Consider the following 20,311-nt stretch of genomic DNA (forward strand, 5'->3'; position numbering starts at 1 on the left):
ACACGCAACGCTGTCCTAATGCTCTCTGTACCTGCGCATCGCCATATTCTAGCCTCGTTCGGAGTATTTCCACCAATTTTGCTGCGTCGAATGTGCTCTAGCCTCGTTCGGGGTATTTCCAGTAATCTCGCTGCGTCGAATCGTCGTCGAATGCGCTCGTTCCGTTCCCAATTCACAATGGCCGCTTCCCTGCTACCACTGCTACTGCTCAATGGTCGCATTCAGCGGACGGAGCGCAAAGCGCTTCTGCTACCCATCGGTAGCGGTAGCGGTCGGGAACATGTTGAACGTCCGCTGGCAAGCCGAGATAGGATAAGGCAGTCCAATGAGCTGTCACTATCAGCTGATTAGTTGAGAAGTCTGTAGGAAGGAAGTAAACAAACGGATTTTTTAAGTTTCGTTAACCTTGTACTGGTGGAGTCAATTTTTTTTGTGAAGAATTACTAAGTGTATTCTCTATCCATTGCGGTTCATGTACTTACCTACCTCTATAGAAAAATGGAGAATTATATTCTAAGTGAAATAATGGAGAGTAATCAAAATGTAGATATTATTCTTCAAATCGCTTTGGAATTGGCAGAACCAATTCGATTATTGGAGGAAAATGATGGTGGTAGACCAGTAATACCACGAAATGAAAATTATTATGAAATCACAATAAGGAGTTATGAAGGAAACTTATTCTCCGAACACTTTCGCATGATGCGACCTACATTTGAGGTAAAATAGATTTTGTGAAACATGATTGTAACTTATTTTATTTAAACGTTCTCTTCAAGAAATTACTACAAAACCTAGCAAATATTGGTGCTGTGAGACCTGCAGTAATACCTTTCGAAAAAAAAGTGTTATTCACTATTTGGGTACTTGCTAAGCCCGAGTCATTTTTGGCAGCTGGTGATAGGTTTGGGTTTGCGAGAAGTACTGCCCATATGGTTTTCAAAGAAATTGTTGAAATTATAAGGCAAATGATGCCCCAGTTGATATCTTGGCCAGTGAATCATCAACAAGCTATAAATGTGAGTTTAATTTTGAAGCACTGAGGAAATATGTATTTGAAATGTACATTTTAGGTATTTCGAGAAAGATCCCATGGATTTCCTGGTGTTGTAGGAGCTATTGATGGATGTCACATCCCAATAAAACAACCAAAAAACAATGCCACCGATTACTACAACAGAAAAGAATTCCATTCGATAATTTTGCAAGGTGCCTAATCAGTTAGTTAGACAGGGTTTTTTTACTGACATTTTTCCCTAAGCTCATGTATCATACTCCAAATTGTATGGTACCCCGTTACACTAACCATTGCTAAAATTCACACATATGCTTTATTGTTTGATACCAAAAAATGTATTGCTGACATTCAAAAGAATATATATATATATATATTTATATATTTTTACGTATTGAAAATGTTCGACAGTTTATTCTTTTGTATTTCAAGGTGTCTGCGATCATCGAATGGCTTTCATTGATGTATTTATTGGGATGCCAGGGAGAGTACATGACGCAAGAGTGTTCAGATCTAGCGACATCTATCAGAAATTGATAAATGCAAATAACCCCTTATTGTCTAGAGATATGCATTTGCTTGGCGATTCTGCTTACCCTCTGATGACAAATTTACTGACACCATATAGGGACAATGGCCATTTGAATGATATTCAAAATAACTACAATTATAGAATGAACTCCATTCGTTCAGTAATCGAAAGAACATTTGGGCGATTGAAAGGAAAATTTCGACGTTTGAAGTATTTAGATATAGGAGATCCTGATTTTGGAACACACATAATCAGTGCTGCATGTGTTCTTCACAATTTTTTAATACTGAATGAAGTGGAAGAAGATCCTCAAGAAGTACTAGAAGAGGATCTACCACTACCAAACCCAGAAGGGGACGTTGCAGATGAGGGTGGAAATGACAAAAGGGATAACATCGCAAATATGTTATTATAAATATTTTATTTAGAAAATACATTATTGTTTTTTTGAAGAATTAAAAAAATTTTCTAAAATTTCATTTCTTCGTTCTTGAATTTCATTGTGTCTTTCAAGTGCTTCCCGAAGAAGTTTGATTTCGTTGACACGGGCAGTCTCAATTTCAGCCAGCTTCTTCCTCAAATAAAACATTCCACTCTTGGAATCCATTTTTGTGGATTTTCTGCAATTAAAATATATTGCTAGTTTAATTTTATGTCTGTGAAATTAATATAGAAAAGAATACAGCTTAAACTTAACATACGGAGTGAGTGTTATGTTGTCTTTCTGCTTTTCAATTTGAGGAGTGGCTGCAATACTGGGTTGAGGTTCCTCTATTATTTGAACAGGTTCCTTTATGGAGTCTGGATTTATTCCAGGCCCCTTTTGGATCACGGATACTGGAGCTGATGAGAGTGTTCGGGGTAAATTCACTGTTTTATCGTCTCTGTATATTTCATCAAATTGATTATAATATTCCCAGTGTATTCTACCCCTTCCAGTTTTGCGTATGTTATCTTTAATGCCTGTATAGGTTTTTTTCATATTTCTCCATTTTCTATCCAAAATCTCTTCCGTGACATTATGCCCTTTGGAGGTAAATGTTTGTTTTATTTCGTCCCACAGCTTTTTTTTTTTAATTTTTGGATCTCTAAATGCATCCTTAAGATGCATGTACCGTTCCACCAGTAATTGCGTGGTTTGCTTATCCCACGAAAAAGGCTGACCTGCAAAAAATGAATAACATCCATAATTTGAAAAGAAAATTTTTTTTCTGAGAAGACTACATACCTGGATTCAAGCGTTGATTTCCAGAAGTTTCCCCCAAAGCTTCTCTGGGAGATACTGAAAAAATAAAAATTCATAAAAATACATTACTTTGTCACCTCCTGAAGTTTGTCGCACCTATTCACTGAGACCCTGTATATTATATACCACAATAAATAGTTTTTCGCAAAATAAACATACCTTCTTCCATAACGATGGATTCCCTTAAAGAATGCTCCAAGAACGCTGAGGAATAATAAAAATAAAGATATATTTGCATTTAGTGAGAAAAAAATGATGAAAACAAGAAGAAAAATATATATGTTGAAATACGTTTTCACTCCCAGTCTCTGAAACAGAATGACTTTAAAAAAAAGACCTATGAAAATTAGATCTTTATTATTTGGAGTTTTTTCATGATTGTGATTCAAAGACTGGGAGTGAAAACCCATAAAAGTTTCCGAAAAAAACATAATCAAGAATTTTGACGAATTACTTTTGTTGCTCTAGTATATTTCCTATAACTTATTAAACATCCTTCTATATTTCTTACCTTCAATTTCCATTCCGTTTTCGTCAACTAACTCAAACTCGTACATTTTACACACTAAACAACACTACTCGGTTCGAGTCCAACTTTCGCTCCTTTCCGCTACCGCTACCTAGCACAAATCAAATCCGCTCCCAAAAATGGCGTCCGCTCCAGAACGTGTTGAGAATGTAGCGCATATGTCACCGAACGTTTCCGCTAGCGTTTGGTAACAGTTGCGCAACTGTTTCGTCCGCTGAATGCGACCAATGTATGGAACTCTGCAATGCCTTGAATCTTGTATTCTGCTTATGCTCAGCCTGTCTCGTCGTACGGCTTCTTCTTCTGGGTATTTTAACACTTTCCAAGCTTTAGCTCGTTCACTTATCTGCTCGATTGGACCAAAATTGTTGGAGATCAAGAGCTCAAAATTAGATCGCCGTCCTCTTCTTCACTCTTGGTCCTAGTGGACTGTATATTTGACTTGTATGGTTTAAAGAAAAAACAACTTGCCTCACTGCATATAAATTTCACTTGTTTATACAGCGAAAATTTGTATCTGAACTTAAGAATTGTACTTTGACTATTTGGCCGTCTCGGCGTCTGTGGCCGTGGCGAGAATGAGAATGAAAAGTGCGCGGCAAACATCTGCGCTTAGGTAATCGCCTGCCAGCGTTGCCATGTTTATGTTATAGTGAAATCCTCGAAAATAAGAAAATGTCCTTAACACAGTCAATGGAGAGAAATGAAACTTGGACCATGGTAGACCCACCAACTATTTGTGGGATAGAAAAGTACTTGACTGCAAATGGGTTTTTAGTGTCAAGAGAAATGACAGAGGTGATATCATTAGGTATCGAGCTAACGTGCGTTCAAAAAAATTCGTCGTCAAGTAGGCTATGGAATTTTGAACGTCGATATTTCGTGTCTAAACGTAATTCTTAGCTCGTGCTTTACTATTTTCCAGGTGAACTGTCATTTCAGCATTTTGGGTTGTTGTTGAATTAAAATTATCAGCAAATTATAAAGATGGTTTTTACGGATGTGTGAAAGACTTTTACTATTGAATTCTACTTCAAAATTGGAAAGAAAATTGAAGGAAAATGGAAATATTCTGTTCCGGCGACTTCATTGAAGCCTATGTTGCTATTGATTATTAAGAATGAATTTTTCCATTGCACTGTTTTGCGATGTGTTGACGAAACAGGTATGTTCAAACAAAAAAGGAAGTGGTACCTATACCAAAAAAGAAAACTCTACAGTTCAGTAATAATGAAAACATGGTGACAGAAGCTCGATAAACCTGTCTTCAGATTTTATCTCAAGTGGATGGAGTATCCGTTGGCATATGCAACCCGATTTTGAAAAAAAGATATCCATTTGTTTCCATAAAGATTGACATGTTATCGGAAAACTGAAACGGTTGTGATTACCTAACTTTGTAGCATCCGAGAAAAATTGTCGTTCAGTATCATACTGAACTGATGCATACTGACAGTATGCATCAGTCAAAGGCAAAATGTGGACCTACTTTCTTTTGTGGAACTTCAATAGCAGAACGTTATGAAGGAGAAAGCATCATGCCTTTTTATAGCTGAATTGAATTTTAATAAATTGTCCAATAGCTATTTTCATGTAATTCAGTTCTTTTAGTTTAGTCATGGATTTTCAGTAATGACTGAATCAATTCAATATTTATAGAGAATTAATAAACATATTATTGAGAATCGTACTGTGATCTATTCATATGACTGAAGTAACTAGAACCTTCTTACAAAAAACATACTACCACGATCAATTCAAGATTCATGTCTCTTACGTATGAAAATAGTGGACGGTTAAAATTTTTACGAAGAACTTTTCTAACCGCCTCAGATTGTTTGGATTCTTGTCATCTTACTCAATGAAAGAAATGCTTTTCGAACGTTGGGTGAAATTTACAGGTAACCTTTTCTGAAAAGTGCCTTTCCATACAAAATTACGATATATAGGTTAATGTCATCACTGTTTACATTTTGGGAAGATGAAGTAAATCAAGGAAAGACATACGTTCAGCCACCGAACATCAGCCTTCAAAATTTCATAGCCTACTTGACGACGAATTTTTTTGAACGCACGTTAGATTGGTGGCTAAGGGGTGTTCACAGAAAAGTGGTATAGGCTTCTATGAAACTTATTCACCAGTGACAAAGTTAAGTACTTTGAGGACAATTTTATCAGTTGCTAATGAGAAGAAGATGTCAATTCATCATATGGATGTGAAATGTGCATTTCTTTATGGTAGATTGAAAGAAACTATCTATATGAAACCACCACCTGGATATGCTAGTAACGGAAAAGTATGTAAGCTGAACAAAACTATTTATGGTCTCGAACAATCATCTAGAGAATGGTATAAAACGTTGACAGATCATTTAATCAATTTTGGCTTTTAAATTGCTAAGTCAGATAAATGTTTATTAACAAATTAATTAATTAACAATTTATCGGTACTTGTGTTATATATTTGATAATGTACGTTTATGATTTGCTCATAGTAAGTAATGATATTAAGTGTTTAACTACTTTGAAACAATATCTAAAAACAGCATTTATAATGAAAGATCTAGGCGAATTAAATTATTTTTTAGGTATAAAAGTTGGCAGAGATATACAGAATCAAATTCTTGAATTTAGTCAAACAAATTTCATTGAAAGATCATTAATTAAATTCAATATGGAGCATTGTCGTGGACAGTTCACGCCAATGGAACTCGAACCAACTTTAGGCATTGATGATGATGTTTATTCAGAGAGTGTTTCTGTTTATGATAAGCCGTTTAGAGAACTTATTGGGTGTTTGATGTATTTATCTTCAACTACACGAGCTGATATATGTTTTGCGGTATCATATTTGAGTAGATATCAATCGAAACCTAGTGTGTTACTTTGGAAATATTTGAAAAGAACTTTAAGATACCTCAAGCGTACAATAAATCTAAAATTAGTATATAAAGTTTTTTCGGGAGAAAATATTTTACAAGCCTTTTGTGATGCTGATTGGGCTAATGAAGCTAATGATCGTAAATCTACTTCTGGATTTGTTATTAAGATTTATAGTAATACAGTTCAATAGATATCACGAAAACAAAAAAGTGTGGCTTTGTCTTCTTGTGAAGCTGAATTTGTTGCACTTAGTATAAGTATTCCAGAAATATTGTGGATGCAAAACCTATTGTTAGATCTAGATCTAGGTATAGTAGAGAATATAATACCATCTCAAATATATGAGGATAATCAGAGTGTTAATCACATTGTTAAGCAAAATAAGTGTGAGAACAAACTTAAGCACATATCTATCAAGGTGAATTTTGTTCGAGATATTTATGTTGAAAAATTAATAAACATTACTTATGTTAGTAGGTACATGCGAACAAGAAGCAGATTTGCTTACTAAATAAATTGGACGAATTCAATTTGAAAAATTAGTTTCTTTATTGGGTTACATGTAAAGGAAAGAAAAATTTGTCAAATTGTGGAGGGGTGTTAAGAATAGGATAAAGAATTCTCTGTGGATTAGGATTCTAACCTATTTTTAAGTTATTTAATAGTTAAGTCGTACTATGTAACGAATCGAATGACGAGGTCTTAGAAATAAATAGTTATTATAAAATTTATTCTGGTTTAATTAATTAAATCACGCTCCGTCAAAGTCTGCTCTGCTCATCAAAAAGATCGGAAGCAGTCTTAGTAATTATCAAAATAACAGTTCACTGTGAACGATAGGCACAATCCCACTTCTAATGTTAGAAATGAAACTCATATCAAGAATTCCAAACTTAATCATTTATTTTCGTAATCACAAGAAATATCGGGCGGCTTGTACACCCGAGCACGAAGGGATCTTCAAATCGAATTGCCTGAGTACCACAGCTTGAAATTTCGGCTGTCGTATATGTTTACTCTGCGCTTATCCCCTTTGACCGGCAGCGGCTTACCATTTTTTTTTTTTTTTTGATGTAGTAGGGGGAAAATCTGCAAGACAGACGAACACACCCTCTCCTGAGGGGGAACAGTGTGGGCATTTTCACTCTCTTGAGCTCGAGACCCACTAAAAACCCTTAACTGCTTCTTCATAGGTTCCGGGCATTTTGCCTATTAACCAGTTGACTCTTATGGTTTCTGGACTCTCACACGATCATCGTCGTGTTGATAGTTGTATGCTTCCTATAGCTTTTAAAGGTTGAGCTCTTCTTTGGTTACTTAAAATCCTCAACTGATCTCTCGGTCTTCGGTGGTAGGTTCTTGACCTTCTAGCTTTTTCCGTTGGATCGTAGTCGACTAATCTTCGTAGTTCCTCATTTGGATTTTGTTTGGCTTTGTCGAATATCCTTTCCGCCTTTCTCTTCATAAATTTTGTAACTGGTTCCCATTCCAATTCCTTGTAGATTTGTTTGTTCCTAACAAACCAGGGTTCATCCATCGCCATTCTAAGGAGTTTATTCTCAGTGGCCTGTATTCTCTTGATGTGGGTCTTGGCTGCGAAGCCCCATGCCGCCGATCCTTAAGTGAGTTGTGGTCGCGCGATAGTTTTAATCATCGTCAACTTGATGTTCTTATTCATATGACTTCTTCTGCCTATGAGTGGATAAAGTCTACTCATTGCGGCTTTTGTTTCATCAACTGCACATTTGATGTGGTTTTTCCATGTAAGTCCTCTGTCAAGCTTCACTCCTAGGTATGTTGCTTCATTTTTCCATTCAACCTCTTCTCCATCAACTTCAAGGTTTTCTTCCATCCTCAATCTTCTCTTTTGAGGTAATATTGCTTGTGTCTTTCTTCCATTGATTTGGATTTTCCATTTGATGCACCATTTGAGCAATTCATCTATGGCTTCCTGCAGTCTCTGGTGTATGATCTCTGGGCGTCGACGTCTGAATGCTATTCCTGTATCATCTGCGTACAAGGTGAGCATATTTCTAGCATTCTTCGGGATATCATAAACGTATATTACGTAAAGCAGAGGTCCAAGTACCGATCCTTGAGGCACTCCCGCTTCCAATTCTCTAGTTTGAGAGGTTGCTCCATCTATCTTCACATAAAAGTTGCTATTCCTCAGATAGTCCCTTATAATCTTGCATAGCTTGGTCGAATATCCTGCTTTTTTCATCTTGTAGATTAGGCCTTCGTGCCATACTCTATCAAAGGCTCTCTCGATATCTATCAGAACTAATCCTGTGGCCTGTTTGGTCTGCATTCCTTCGGTGACGTATTCTATGAGCCGTAGCAATTGGAGTTCAGTCGAATGTTCTCGTCGAAATCCAAATAATTGTTCATGTGAAATTATCTTCAACATTTCTGTTTCCTCATTCAGCCTTTTAGCGATAACCCTCTCGACGATTTTCCCTAGTGCTGATAGTAGGCTGATTGGTCTATAATTTTGAGGAAATTTCCGATCCTTTCCAGGCTTGTTGAAAACTTTCATTTGTGCAGTTTTCCATCTCTTTGGGTAGTATTCGGTCCTCATCACTCCGTTTGTAATATTCGTCAAGGCTGCTATTACTTTTCTAGGCAATTTCTTCAACATATAATTCGTTATCATATCTTCTCCCGACGCTTTCCTGTTTTTCAATTTCATTATGATCTCTTTGATCTCTGTTGGTGAAGCCGGTTTTGGAATGATTTCAGTTTCCGGTGGTTTCATCATCTGTTCTTCGTTTTCCTCCACTTCTTCTTCTGGATCTTCAATGTCATCATCATTTCTGCAGTTTATTCTGGCTTCTCTCTCAATTGAGTCGGTAAGTGCTTCGGCTTTTTCAAGTGTCGTATATACTATTCCGTTTGCTCCATGCAGTGGAGTTATAACTGTCCGTTCTCGTCGTAAGCGTTTTTGCATTTTCCAAGCCGAGTGACCTATTGTATTCAGTTCACTTAATCTCTGGTGCCATCTGTTATTACGCAGTTCTGTTAAAGCATTTTTCAATATCTGACTATGCTTATTCAGTTTCTTCTTGTCTTCTTCTCTTTTTGTTGTTCTGTAGATTTTTCTGAGTCTTCTGTTCTTTTTTATAAGTTCCTTTATATCCCTTGGCGTATCTCCATGTGAATGTTTCGGAATTGGTTTCCTTATTCTCTTGGTGCTCTCTTCATAGCCTTATTTTATTTGATTTTCCAATTTTTCAACTGCTTCATCTAATTCACCCCGGGTGTTTATTTGGGGAATTTCCGTGATTTTCTCCTGAAGTAAATTCTTATATTTCTCTCAGTCTGTGCGATCCTTGGTTTGCGTCTCTTCTTCGTTTCTTGGGCCATGTCCCACTATGAATTCTTTTGTGGTCTGAAGTTCCGTCTTCTATTGTATCAATGCTGATTTCTTCAGTGATGTCTTTCATTACGACAATGTCCAGTACATCGGGTAGTCCATTTACTCTTGGTATGTAGGTCGGTATATCAGGTCCTATCACAACTGCATTAAGTTTTTCAGCATAAATCTTCAGTCTTCTCCCGTTGGTATTTTCCACCCTACTGTTCCATTCCTGCGATTTGTAGTTAAGATCACCAATTATGATTTTCGGGTGTCTCCCTTCTAGTAGCATTTTTAGATCCTCTTCCAGCATGTCCTTATTCGGTGATTTATAAGTTGAAATAATCTTCACTTGTCCTCGATTGGTATTCACAATAATCGATATTGCTTCTACTTCTTGACCATTGAACATTTGGTCGAAATGGTGATCCATATTCCTTCTAGCCAGTATAGCAACGCCACCTGTGCTGTTAAGTCTATCATTTCTGTAGATATCGTAATGGGGGCTACCGTTTTTTTGCTCACCAGTTGGCGCCTTTGTAGAGTGAGGTCCTGAACATAGATAAACTAATGCAAGATTTGTTTATCTACGATGACGGGGACTTGTCATTTCACAGATCATAATATTGGAGAAATTGAATATAGAAATATTTGGTTACTAATCAATATCTTGTTCGTCATTTTTGTATTTTTAATTCGCGCGTGTGTGTAAGTCCCTTTCTGACAATGATTTGGCTTCACTTCTTTTATAGTATAAAACACGTAATACCAATAAAAGTATTATATATATATGGTGACCATAAACTTAATATTAATTATATAGTCGAGTCTATGATTTGGACGTCACGCTACACTAGCACATCTAGCGGCGAATTCACACGCGGTAGCCCTCATTGGGAACGCTATCCGAACGTTGGGGTTAAGTCTTGTTTCTTGGAGAGCTATGACATCCGGTCTCTTCTCTTCAATCAGTTCTTCGAATTCGGGTCTGCGGGCTCTCAATCCTTCGATGTTCCAAGAGACGATTATGAGATTGTTCTTTATCGTCGTATCAGCCATTAAATATTCTTAATAATTTCCTGCATCTTCTTCTCAATCTCTTTCTCCAGATTCTGCATCATCGTGCTGAGGAGGTTTTCGTGAACTTATCCAGTTCCTCAGTGATTCCAGAAATTCCTTTCCTGGTTTCGGCTTTTTTGACGGTTTTTGCCTTTTCCGTCTTTTTCTCTGGTTTCTTCGTCTCTTTGACTGCTTTGGTTGCAGTTTCCTGGGGTTTCTTCACTTCCGTCCTTCACAGTTGTAGCTCTGCTATAGTTAATGCCGTTTCGCATTAACGCGTTGGAAATTGACGTCCATTCTGACGTACCTCTCAGGGTGACTGGGGGGATTTTTTTCTTTCCTCTCCTCCACTGGAGTGGTTTTCTGTTGGGCTGGGGTTTCCAAGACTCTTTTTTTGTTTGAGTCTTCATTGGACGGGGAGCTATCCTTTCTCACTCTTTTGGCGGGTGGAGAAATTTTGTTTTGAGGGGTTTGGACCACCTCCATCTTCTGTTTTTGAACCGATAAGGTCACTTCTTGGACATTTTTCAAAACAATGTTCTGTTTGAGTGCTTTGGAGTAAGGACTTTCCTTATTTCCCTCCTGCAACTCGAGCCTCTCCCTGAGATTTTTAATCTCAGCCACTAAGCTAGATACGCATCTATCTAGCTCATTCACCCTCGCTTTCAAACTTGCGTTCTCCTTTCTCAAAATATCGTGTTCGGACACGACATTAGCGATTCCTAACGCGTCTTCTCCCATTACAGAATCGCAGTCCGAATGGTCAGACATTTTAAAATCTAATTAATGATTACTATGCTACTCAAAGCAATTTGAAATAAAATGTTTCAAGGCATAAAAGAAGAATATATCTCCTGCATAAAAACAAAACGACTCATCAAATATTGTCTACGCTATGAGAAAAATCAGGAAAAAGATACGAAAAATAAGCTCACCTGATTCTTTCTGCAGAACCAACGATCTATACTGATCTGGACTTTGGAGATGAACACCAACATCGAAAATTTTAACTAATTAAAATTTCGATAACACACACACGTATACAACCTACACAAACTTCACAGACGGAATCAAAAATTCCGTATCTTCGCTAGTGTAAACTTTCACTTCGACTTTCTCTTCCACTTTCTCTTTGAAAAATGACGTATCGCACTGGTATCATTTAACAAGTCTACTCGCTTCGACGTCCCGAAGTGAACTGGGCTCACCATATTCGTGTATTCGATTTCTTACAAAATATATGTTTCTGTGTATAGCGCGACACTGAGGCAGTGGCCAAAGATTATAGAGTAGAAAGATAGGAAACGCCCTCATATCGCTAGTACTAAAAACCGACTACATTTTGGCCAGTGAAAACACGCGTGACAATGAGATGGCGCTAAAAACGCACTGTCAATACAGGAAAACTTTTTGATAACAGTTTTCTGTTTTTAAATTGAGGGGCGCGAAATTCGAATTCTATTCCTCGTATTGAATTCCAATATTGATTTTGTTTCTATCAGAAAACGAACATCCTGAGCGACAAAACAAAAGTATGGTTTTGTTTTGTGATCAGGATGTAAGTTTTCATCTAAACATTGTTTGGGAACAATTGATATCAACGAAAAACGCTGTTGGATGTGCAATATATTTATTTGCAATTCATAAAAAATTTACAAAAATTGAAATTGTGGGCAATAAAGGAAGCTTTAACTAGGACACTAAAGTATATGGTGATCTGCTATACGTCGAAGGTGTTGTTTCTGTACAATAGGTTGTTCTGAATTAATGAACTTAGTTGAATTTGTAAAATATACATATATCAGAAATTATTATGAACCAATTTTCAATATACCATCATAGCATGCATATTCCAGTTACTTACATATGTAGGTATTATTTGAAGAATTTTCAGAACCACTGTTGCGACCACGCAAGATTCATTTTCTTTCAATCATTAAATTGTTTTTTTTCTTTTCTCTATATGTATTTTTTATTTTCAGAAATTTTCTATTTTCAAATTCAGTTCTCTTATAATGGTTTTCAAAAACTTTTCAATTCTCTAAGTCAAAATCACCTAATATTAAGTATCATTAAATCCTCCCCCGTATATGACAAGGACAAGCAACTTGAACTAATTGAGAGCTACTTTAAGAATAGAAAACAAAGAGTCCTTGTATCTGATGGAAGTCGGGATTACTTATCTTCTGAGAGACTTGGGCGAGTTGGGCGTGCCACAGGGCAGTATCTTGGGACCACTGCTATTTGTTATTTTCATCAATGACCTCCCTGACTTCTTCTTTTCTAGTTTCATCAGGTCTTTGTTGTTTGCGGATGATGCTGATATCATCATCTCTGCGTTGAATATTCTGAGAGGTATGGGGGAATTTAAGGATGCTATGGATAAAGTAAATGAATGGTGTATTGAAAATCAGCTAGTAATTAATAATGATAAGACACAATGTAATATTTTTAAGCATAAACTACAGTAACAATGAAGTACCAATCAGCGAATGTGTTAAGTTTCTGGGAGTTCATATAGATAGTTTCATGAAATATCATACCCATGTTGAAGAAACTAATAAGAAATTAAAATCGGTTATTTATGCCTTAAGGGTTCTCAGAGATCAGGTGGATATTGATGTATTAAAAGCGGTTTACTATGCTATGTTCCAGCCACAATTAAGTTATGGTATTATTTTTTGGGGTAGTAGTTCTGGATCGCATCAGATTATGAAAACACAAAAGTTAGCATTGAGAGTAATATTTCGTTTGGGTTTCAGAGAATCATGTCGTAATAAGTTCAAGCAAAATAACATTTTGACTATCTATGGACTGTACATATATAAGATCTTGATGTACATGCAAAAACATCAGCATTATTTCTGTAGTCATTCAAATGTAAATAATACTAGAAGAAAGCACCCATTTGTTTTTCCGGTGCATTCTTTGTCTTTAACTGAAAAGGGACCATTGTACATGGGCATTAAACTGTTTAACAGTTTACCAGTAGAAATTCAAAGATTATATGGTCATGTGTCTTTCGGGAAGACTCTATATCGTTTTCTTTTAATGCTTGAGCCATACAATATCGAAGAATTTTATTGTAGGGATATTGTAGCGAATATTTGAAAATTTTTCTTTTTGGATGACCTGTTTTCCTTTCTACATATTTTTTATATATGGGAAATCAATAAATTATTGTTATTGTTATGCCTTCAAATTTCTCCTTCATCGGTGTGAGAGGAATTCATATGTGTTTTAAAGACACATGTTAAAAACTAATTCATTACAAATTGTCAACTGCGAGGTACCTGTGCTGCAGTGCAATATATTTTCGATATTTTTCATTTTCAAAATTTTCACATTTCGACAACTTCAAACTGGAAGATTTTCCGGCATTCAAACCAGACACATTGAAACTCTGGCCAGAGCGTGAGTGGAACGAGTTTTCATCTAATTGCGAATATTCATCCAACACCCAAGGTTAAGTCCGGCAATAAGGTAGGATTTGAAGGTATTTTAACAACTATAAAATTAAATACAGATGATGGCCCCACGGCCGAAATCGATTGTCATAGATTATTAGTATCAATAAAACGTGTTTTACCGATCTACTTCTGATTTTGTTATTAAATACAGTACATTTGATCTCAATCCTCCAACCACACTTAAAAAAAAAACCTTACAGACATATGCAAGACCTGTTATGTCAGTATAGTTTCTTGGTGCTTTTTTTATGATTTCCTTATGATATGGTCTCTTCATGACACAATAAACAAATTGATTAATGAATGAACAAAACACTCACAGCAGGTTTCATAAAACTTTGACTTTCTAAACAACAACTTTACAGTCACTCGGTTCCCAAATGGAATTCAATAAAACCTCTGCATTTCTGAATATATTGAAAGAGTAGCAATTGAGAATCATTGAATGGATCATAATTTCCCCTTAATAGGCCGCTCACGCAAGGGATGCTCTCTGCATACAACAATTTACGTCGATGAACAGTTCTCAATTGACCTGCAGTAAAATGTTCATTGCACATGGTGTAGTTAGTAGTATTTGCTGAAGTAATTGTCTTAAAGCCCTGAGAATTTTGTCCACTTCGGAGCACTGAAAATTAAAATCAATGAATGACCGATTCACATGTTACGACTTTTAATACTTACGCTTCCATTTTCCTTAGTTGAGTGAAAAACTTAATCACGTAAAATACATTTTATTATTTGATCCACCGTTCTTTACCATTCAATAATTTTCGAACAATGTTTTGATGTTTTCACCAAGAAATAAGAAAAAAAATTCAAAAATCAGCAACTAGAACGAGCCAGATAAACAAAAAGCGTATTTCTATGATCAAAACATTCAAAACCTCTTTGATCAAAATTGACGTCTGAAATCTTAAAAAATTTCATATATCCTAGCGTCTTAAAAACACGCTTGACACACAGATGGCGCTCAAATCGCTTTAGTCGCCTCGTTTCCCATCTTTCTACTCTATAATCTTTGGCAGTGGCGTTATATTGAAAAATGTACTTCCTACCTATTCGTACTGAATATTCACGTGACAATGATGTCCGAGTCAACTGTCTTAATTGCGATTGGCGACACTAAGCAACTATCTCATTCTTTGCAATGTTTATTTTCCATTCCATCCATTCCTATCTATGTTCTAAAGTTTGAAACTCTTACAGAAATCAATACTGACAGTAGTCCATTGAATACAAGTTGAAGTTTGAAAATGAATGCGTTTTCGTGCTCTATGCCGAAATTCCATATTACCAAGCACAGAGAAATATTGCTGATACGTTTGTGGTGACAAGTGGGCCTATGTCAAAATAAAGTTTGTTGTACGCGCCGGCGATCGTATTCTGAAAAGTTGATAGTTTGTTGTTGATAATAGTGTTTATTAATTAATTTAGTGTCTATGAATACTGCCGTAGCAAAAACGCCTCCTATAACGATGAGTAAGCTTTACATTGGCAATTTACCAACAGAAACTAACGAGAACGATCTGCGACAACTGTTTGTTGACCAAAATTTGTCTTGCACTAACATCCTTGTGAAACGTGGGGGTTATGCTTTTGTTGATTGTGCTGATCAATCCTCCGCAGACAGGGCTATTGATAAATTGAATGGTACGTAACTCAAAATTAAGTAGATATGATTTAACATTATTCAATAGAATGAATTGAAATGGGTCACTGCGTCCATATCCCTTGATTTTTATCATATTTCAAATATAGTTTAGGATAAATCACTTATTTCAATAATTTCCGTTCACTTCAGAATTTATAGATTTTCCATGCAATTTGGAGGGATAATGTTGAGAGAAAGAACCTCGTTTGACTCGTCTTTTGTTATCCTGAATGATTAGCGGTCGTTTTCAATAAACCTGTCTATCCATCATTTCACTTACGGCCTTTTTCAATAATCCTATCTATCCATTGTTTCAGTTACTGGAGATAGAAAATGCATGTGATTTCGTTTTTATGATCTATCTGTAGATATATTTCAGAGTGGTTACCAATGGTTACTAATCGTCAGTAAGTGAAAAGATGGATAGTTTATTGAAAACGGCCGTAATTGACGATTGGTAACCATTCTAAAATATATCTACAGATAATCATAGAAACGAAATCAGATAGTTTTTCTATCTTCAATAACATATCCAAGATAAGGGATAGATCGCTATCTCCAGTTTGTCTGCCTATCTATCCTTGTAGTTATCTATCTATGGTTTGCATTTCACAATTATGGTTTGACGTTATCTATCTCAAGGCAAGGATAGATAGGAATCTAGTCAGCTCAGACCACAGAACACTAATATAAGACCTCACATCATTAATTCATTTCTAGCGTTTGAGATATTGGGGTGTGTTAGAAACTAGAAATATTTGAAGATTATGTATAAAAGGTTAATCGTGTGTGTATGACTACATACTCGTATGCACCGTTTCATTAAACGAGCTTAATTCCTTAATGTCTTTTTTTCCCCATAGAGATTCTATGCTTAAACGTCGTTCAATGAAAGGTGCATACGGCAATAAATACATCACAATAATTGTTGGTCGAGATTCTCAACCACGCAATACCTGAAAATGAATTCCTCAACCGTAAGTACCTTAAAATAAAAGCGCCTTTGTTATCGATATTCATTTTTCATTAATTTCAAGTTCTGAAGGCAATGATTTTTTCAGCCTGAATCAAAACCAATGACTAAAGAAAAGGCCATTCGTTTGGTAGCATTTGTAGCAGCTGATGGGGTTATTACCAGCAGAGCTATTAGTGCTACCAACAATAAATTGAAAGAGGAGAGTTGGAGAAGATTGACCAAATCCTTCAACTCTTCGGTTTCAATTTTCCCACATTGCGCCCTCAAATATGGATTAATTAAATCCAATAATTCATTCACAGCACCTTTGCTCAGTTGAATTCTACATGTGAACTCGTAATCATTCAAAATAATCATGTAATCAACTCGTGCTTTATTAACTTTTTGTGTTATGGTCTCTTCCGATTCACTTTCTTCATGTCGCTTTCTGTCGTCGCTTCTCAAATAATCCATTTTTCAAAGTTAATTACAATTCAAATGTCAAGAAAACAGCACTGAAATGCACCCTGATAACAATTTCCAATGCTTATCTCTACCCCTTACTGCTCGAACTCGACAGATCAAAAACCGAACAATCGGAGATACTTTTTACAATCGATGGTTTCCCTCAAATTTCTTTGAAACGCAGATAGACGCACATATAATGAAAGTTCCTATCTCTGGTTGTCAATCTGACCTCATTTCAGAGGAAGGGATAGATCGCTGGGGCCAGTAAGAATCGCTATCTGCAGATAGAATATTGAAACGTAAACAAGCACTAACAGACAGATTGGTCTATCCAGGCATGGGCAAACTTTTTGAGGGTAGGGCCAGATAAAATGAAAAATTACCTAGGCGGGCCAAAAAAAAATACACATTTTTACTAGTGATTAACTTTTTTTCGATTTTTACATCAAACATGACTAACATCCTAGAAAAGTAAAAAAAAATGACAAAAATTAATTATTGTTCGGTAGGATACGAAAGAGTATGTGAAAAATTATTATTATGACTTTAGCCTTGCGGCTTTCATACTCCTCTCCAGAGGAAAATTCACTTATCCCAGATATCTCAGATATCAAAAGGATTAAGCTCTGTTGGAGCCCTTTCCAGGTTTTCGGGCTCGTGGTGGTGGTCGGGTTCGGGTCGCTCCTCGGCTCCCTGCTGTAGGTTGGATTCCTGCTCCACTCGCACTTCCTGTCGGAGCAGACGGTGTTCCTCTGCATTCCCCATGTACTTGCGTACAGTTCTCGCTGTTCCCAGCAGTACCGCCTTCTGCATGACTCTATAGATATTTTCGTCCAGCTGAAGTTTCCTCAAGTTCTCTAGTAGTTTCTTCGGTATCAGGCCTGTAGATGATATAACAATAGGGATGGTCTTGACATCTTTCAGCTTCCACTGTTTCCTGGTTTGCTCCTCGAGATCTCTATACTTTGAAATCTTTTCAGTGTGCCTATCTAGAAGATTGTTATTATTTGGAATCGCCACATCGATGAATAGTGCTCTGTCCTCATCCTTATTGAGCAATATGAGGTCTGGTCTATTGTGGGTTATTTTCCGGTCTGTGAGAACCGTGCGATCCCAGTATAGCTTGTGATGTTCATTTTCCAATACAGCATCCGGATGGTACTTGTAATGAGGAACCTTTTTCGAACTTAGAAGTTGGTGTTTTAGTGCCAATTCTTGGTGAAGAATCTTGGCAACGGCATCATGTCTATTTTTGTACTCCGTGCCCGCGAACTTCTGACATCCCCCGGTGATGTGCTGGATAGTTTCATGTGTCGTACAGCCATAACGACAGCTATCATCCGCCACTGAGGCATCCTTGGCGATATATTTCATGTAGTTCCTTGTTGGAATCACCTGATCCTGGATGGCGAGCATGAAGCCCTCTGTCTCAGGAAACAACCTTCCGGAAGTCAACCAGTAGTTCGACGCAGATATGTCGACGTAATCATGGTTGACCTCGTTCTGGTGCCTCCCATGCAAAAGTTTGCCAATCAGTTTCTGCATTTTACTTTCTGCAGAGTGTTCGACGGTTTCCAAGTGGTCCTGCTGTAGCTTTAACGGTGTAGAAGTATCAGCAACACAAACTACTTGAAGGAGTTCTGATGAAGTAGCCTTGCTCAGAAAATATTTTCGAAGTCCTTCAATTTCCTGGGTCATACGGTTGGACAAATCAACAATTCCTCTACCCCCAAGATGTCGTGGCAGCTCGGTCCGTTCCTTGAGCTTTTGGGGTGATGTTTATTGTGTTTAGTCAGCATCGTCCTTATTTTTCTCTGTAAGGCTGCTAAATCGGTGGTCGTCCAAGAGATGATACCGAATGAGTAGCTCAGCGCCGAGCAAGCGTGGGTATTGATAGCTTTTATCAGACTCTTGCTGTTAAGGCCAGTTCTCATTATCCTTCTCAATCTTCGGGTGAACTCCTCCGTTAGTTCTTTTTTTATCTGGCTCTGATTGATTTTTCTTGCCTGTTTTATGCCCAGACACTTGTATGTGTCTCCTTCCTTTAATGCTTCAATTTCTGCACCTTCCTTGAGTTTGAACGTACCATCTTCTATTTTCCCTCTCGCTATGTTCAGCAGTCGACATTTTTCTAGTCCAAACTTCATTTTGATGTCTTCCGAGAATCCTTCCACCATTTTCAGCATCAGTTGCATTTGCCTCTTGGTAGATGCGAAGAGTTTCAAATCGTCCATGTAAAGGAGATGATTCAGTTTCATCATAGTTCTACTGCCGCTTTTGATAGCAAATCCGTAGTCCGTAGAGTTCAATCTATGAGACAAGGGATTCAGGGCCATGCAGAACCACAGAGGGCTCAGCGAATCCCCTTGAAAAATTCCGCGTCTTATTGGAATAGGTCCTGTTGTAATGGAGCCATCTGCTGCTTTCATTTGAAGACTAGTACGCCAGGTTGACATGGCGTTTTTGAGGAACTTAACAATATTAGGATCCACCTTGTAAATGTTCAAGATAGTCAAGAGCCATTCGTGAGGTATGGAATCGAATGCTTTCTTGTAGTCTATGTATGCAGCGTAAAGATTCCTTCGCTTGGAGAACGCTTGATTGCAGATAACTGAATCAATTATTAGCTGTTCTTTGCACCCTCGGCTCTCTTTGGTGCATCCTTTCTGTTGCATGGCGATGATGTTATTCCTTTCACAATGGTTATGAATTCGATTTGAAATGCACGATGTGATTAATTTGTACATCGTTTGGAAGACATGTGATTGGTCGGTATTTGGATGGGTCTTCTGTATTCCTTTGGTCTTTAGGTAACAGGTACGTTGTGCCATGTGTAAGGAATATTGGCATTCTTTCAGGATTTTCAATGACATCATTTATTGCGGAGGTCAATTTGTCATGCATGATCCAAAGTTTCTTGATCCAGAAGTTCTGTAATCCATCAGGCCCAGGTGTTTTCCAGTTGTGTAGTCATCGGATAGCTGATTTTACTTCTTCAATTGTGATCATGTCATGTTGCATCGGCTCATATTTAATAGCTTCAGACTTTTCATCTTCAATCCATCCGGTATCTCCATTGAATTGAGGTTTCGTTGATAATTTTTCGGTCCAGAATTGTTCAATAGCTTCCTTTGGTAGTAAC

At 37.0% G+C, this 20,311-nt stretch overlaps 3 protein-coding genes across 6 annotated transcripts in view; 2 read left to right on the plus strand and 1 right to left on the minus strand.

The window, feature by feature from the left end:
* The first annotated feature begins 316 nt into the window (after nucleotides 1-316).
* LOC123311496 (putative nuclease HARBI1) lies at nucleotides 317-2,103 on the plus strand. The gene is made up of 4 exons (XM_044895516.1): nucleotides 317-720; nucleotides 780-1,019; nucleotides 1,074-1,209; nucleotides 1,448-2,103. The coding sequence occupies exons 1-4, from the start codon at nucleotides 499-501 to the stop codon at nucleotides 1,960-1,962; spliced, it is 1,113 nt and encodes a 370-aa protein (XP_044751451.1). The 5' UTR covers nucleotides 317-498; the 3' UTR covers nucleotides 1,963-2,103.
* LOC123311497 (trihelix transcription factor GTL1-like) lies at nucleotides 1,950-3,498 on the minus strand. 2 transcript variants are annotated; one of them, XM_044895517.1, is made up of 5 exons: nucleotides 3,305-3,498; nucleotides 2,953-2,997; nucleotides 2,776-2,829; nucleotides 2,249-2,711; nucleotides 1,950-2,167 (listed from the first exon to the last, which is right to left on the minus strand). In XM_044895517.1, the coding sequence occupies exons 1-5, from the start codon at nucleotides 3,348-3,350 to the stop codon at nucleotides 1,984-1,986; spliced, it is 792 nt and encodes a 263-aa protein (XP_044751452.1). In that variant the 5' UTR covers nucleotides 3,351-3,498; the 3' UTR covers nucleotides 1,950-1,983. The 2 variants fall into 2 exon arrangements, with proteins under 2 accessions (XP_044751452.1, XP_044751453.1); XM_044895518.1 differs by lacking the exon at nucleotides 2,953-2,997.
* An 11,930-nt stretch (nucleotides 3,499-15,428) lies between these two features.
* Nucleotides 15,429-20,311, plus strand: part of LOC123312538 (insulin-like growth factor 2 mRNA-binding protein 3) — a 341,679-nt gene continuing 336,796 nt past the window's right edge. For all 3 annotated transcript variants that reach the window (XM_044897019.1, XM_044897020.1, XR_006537642.1), the window contains exon 1: nucleotides 15,429-15,745. In XM_044897019.1, the coding sequence (XP_044752954.1) occupies nucleotides 15,535-15,745 (211 nt within the window). In that variant the 5' untranslated portion in view covers nucleotides 15,429-15,534. The remainder of the gene's footprint in view (nucleotides 15,746-20,311) is intronic.

Source organism: Coccinella septempunctata, chromosome 4 (assembly GCF_907165205.1).
Source record: "Coccinella septempunctata chromosome 4, icCocSept1.1, whole genome shotgun sequence".
NCBI classification, from domain to species: domain Eukaryota; kingdom Metazoa; phylum Arthropoda; class Insecta; order Coleoptera; family Coccinellidae; genus Coccinella; species Coccinella septempunctata.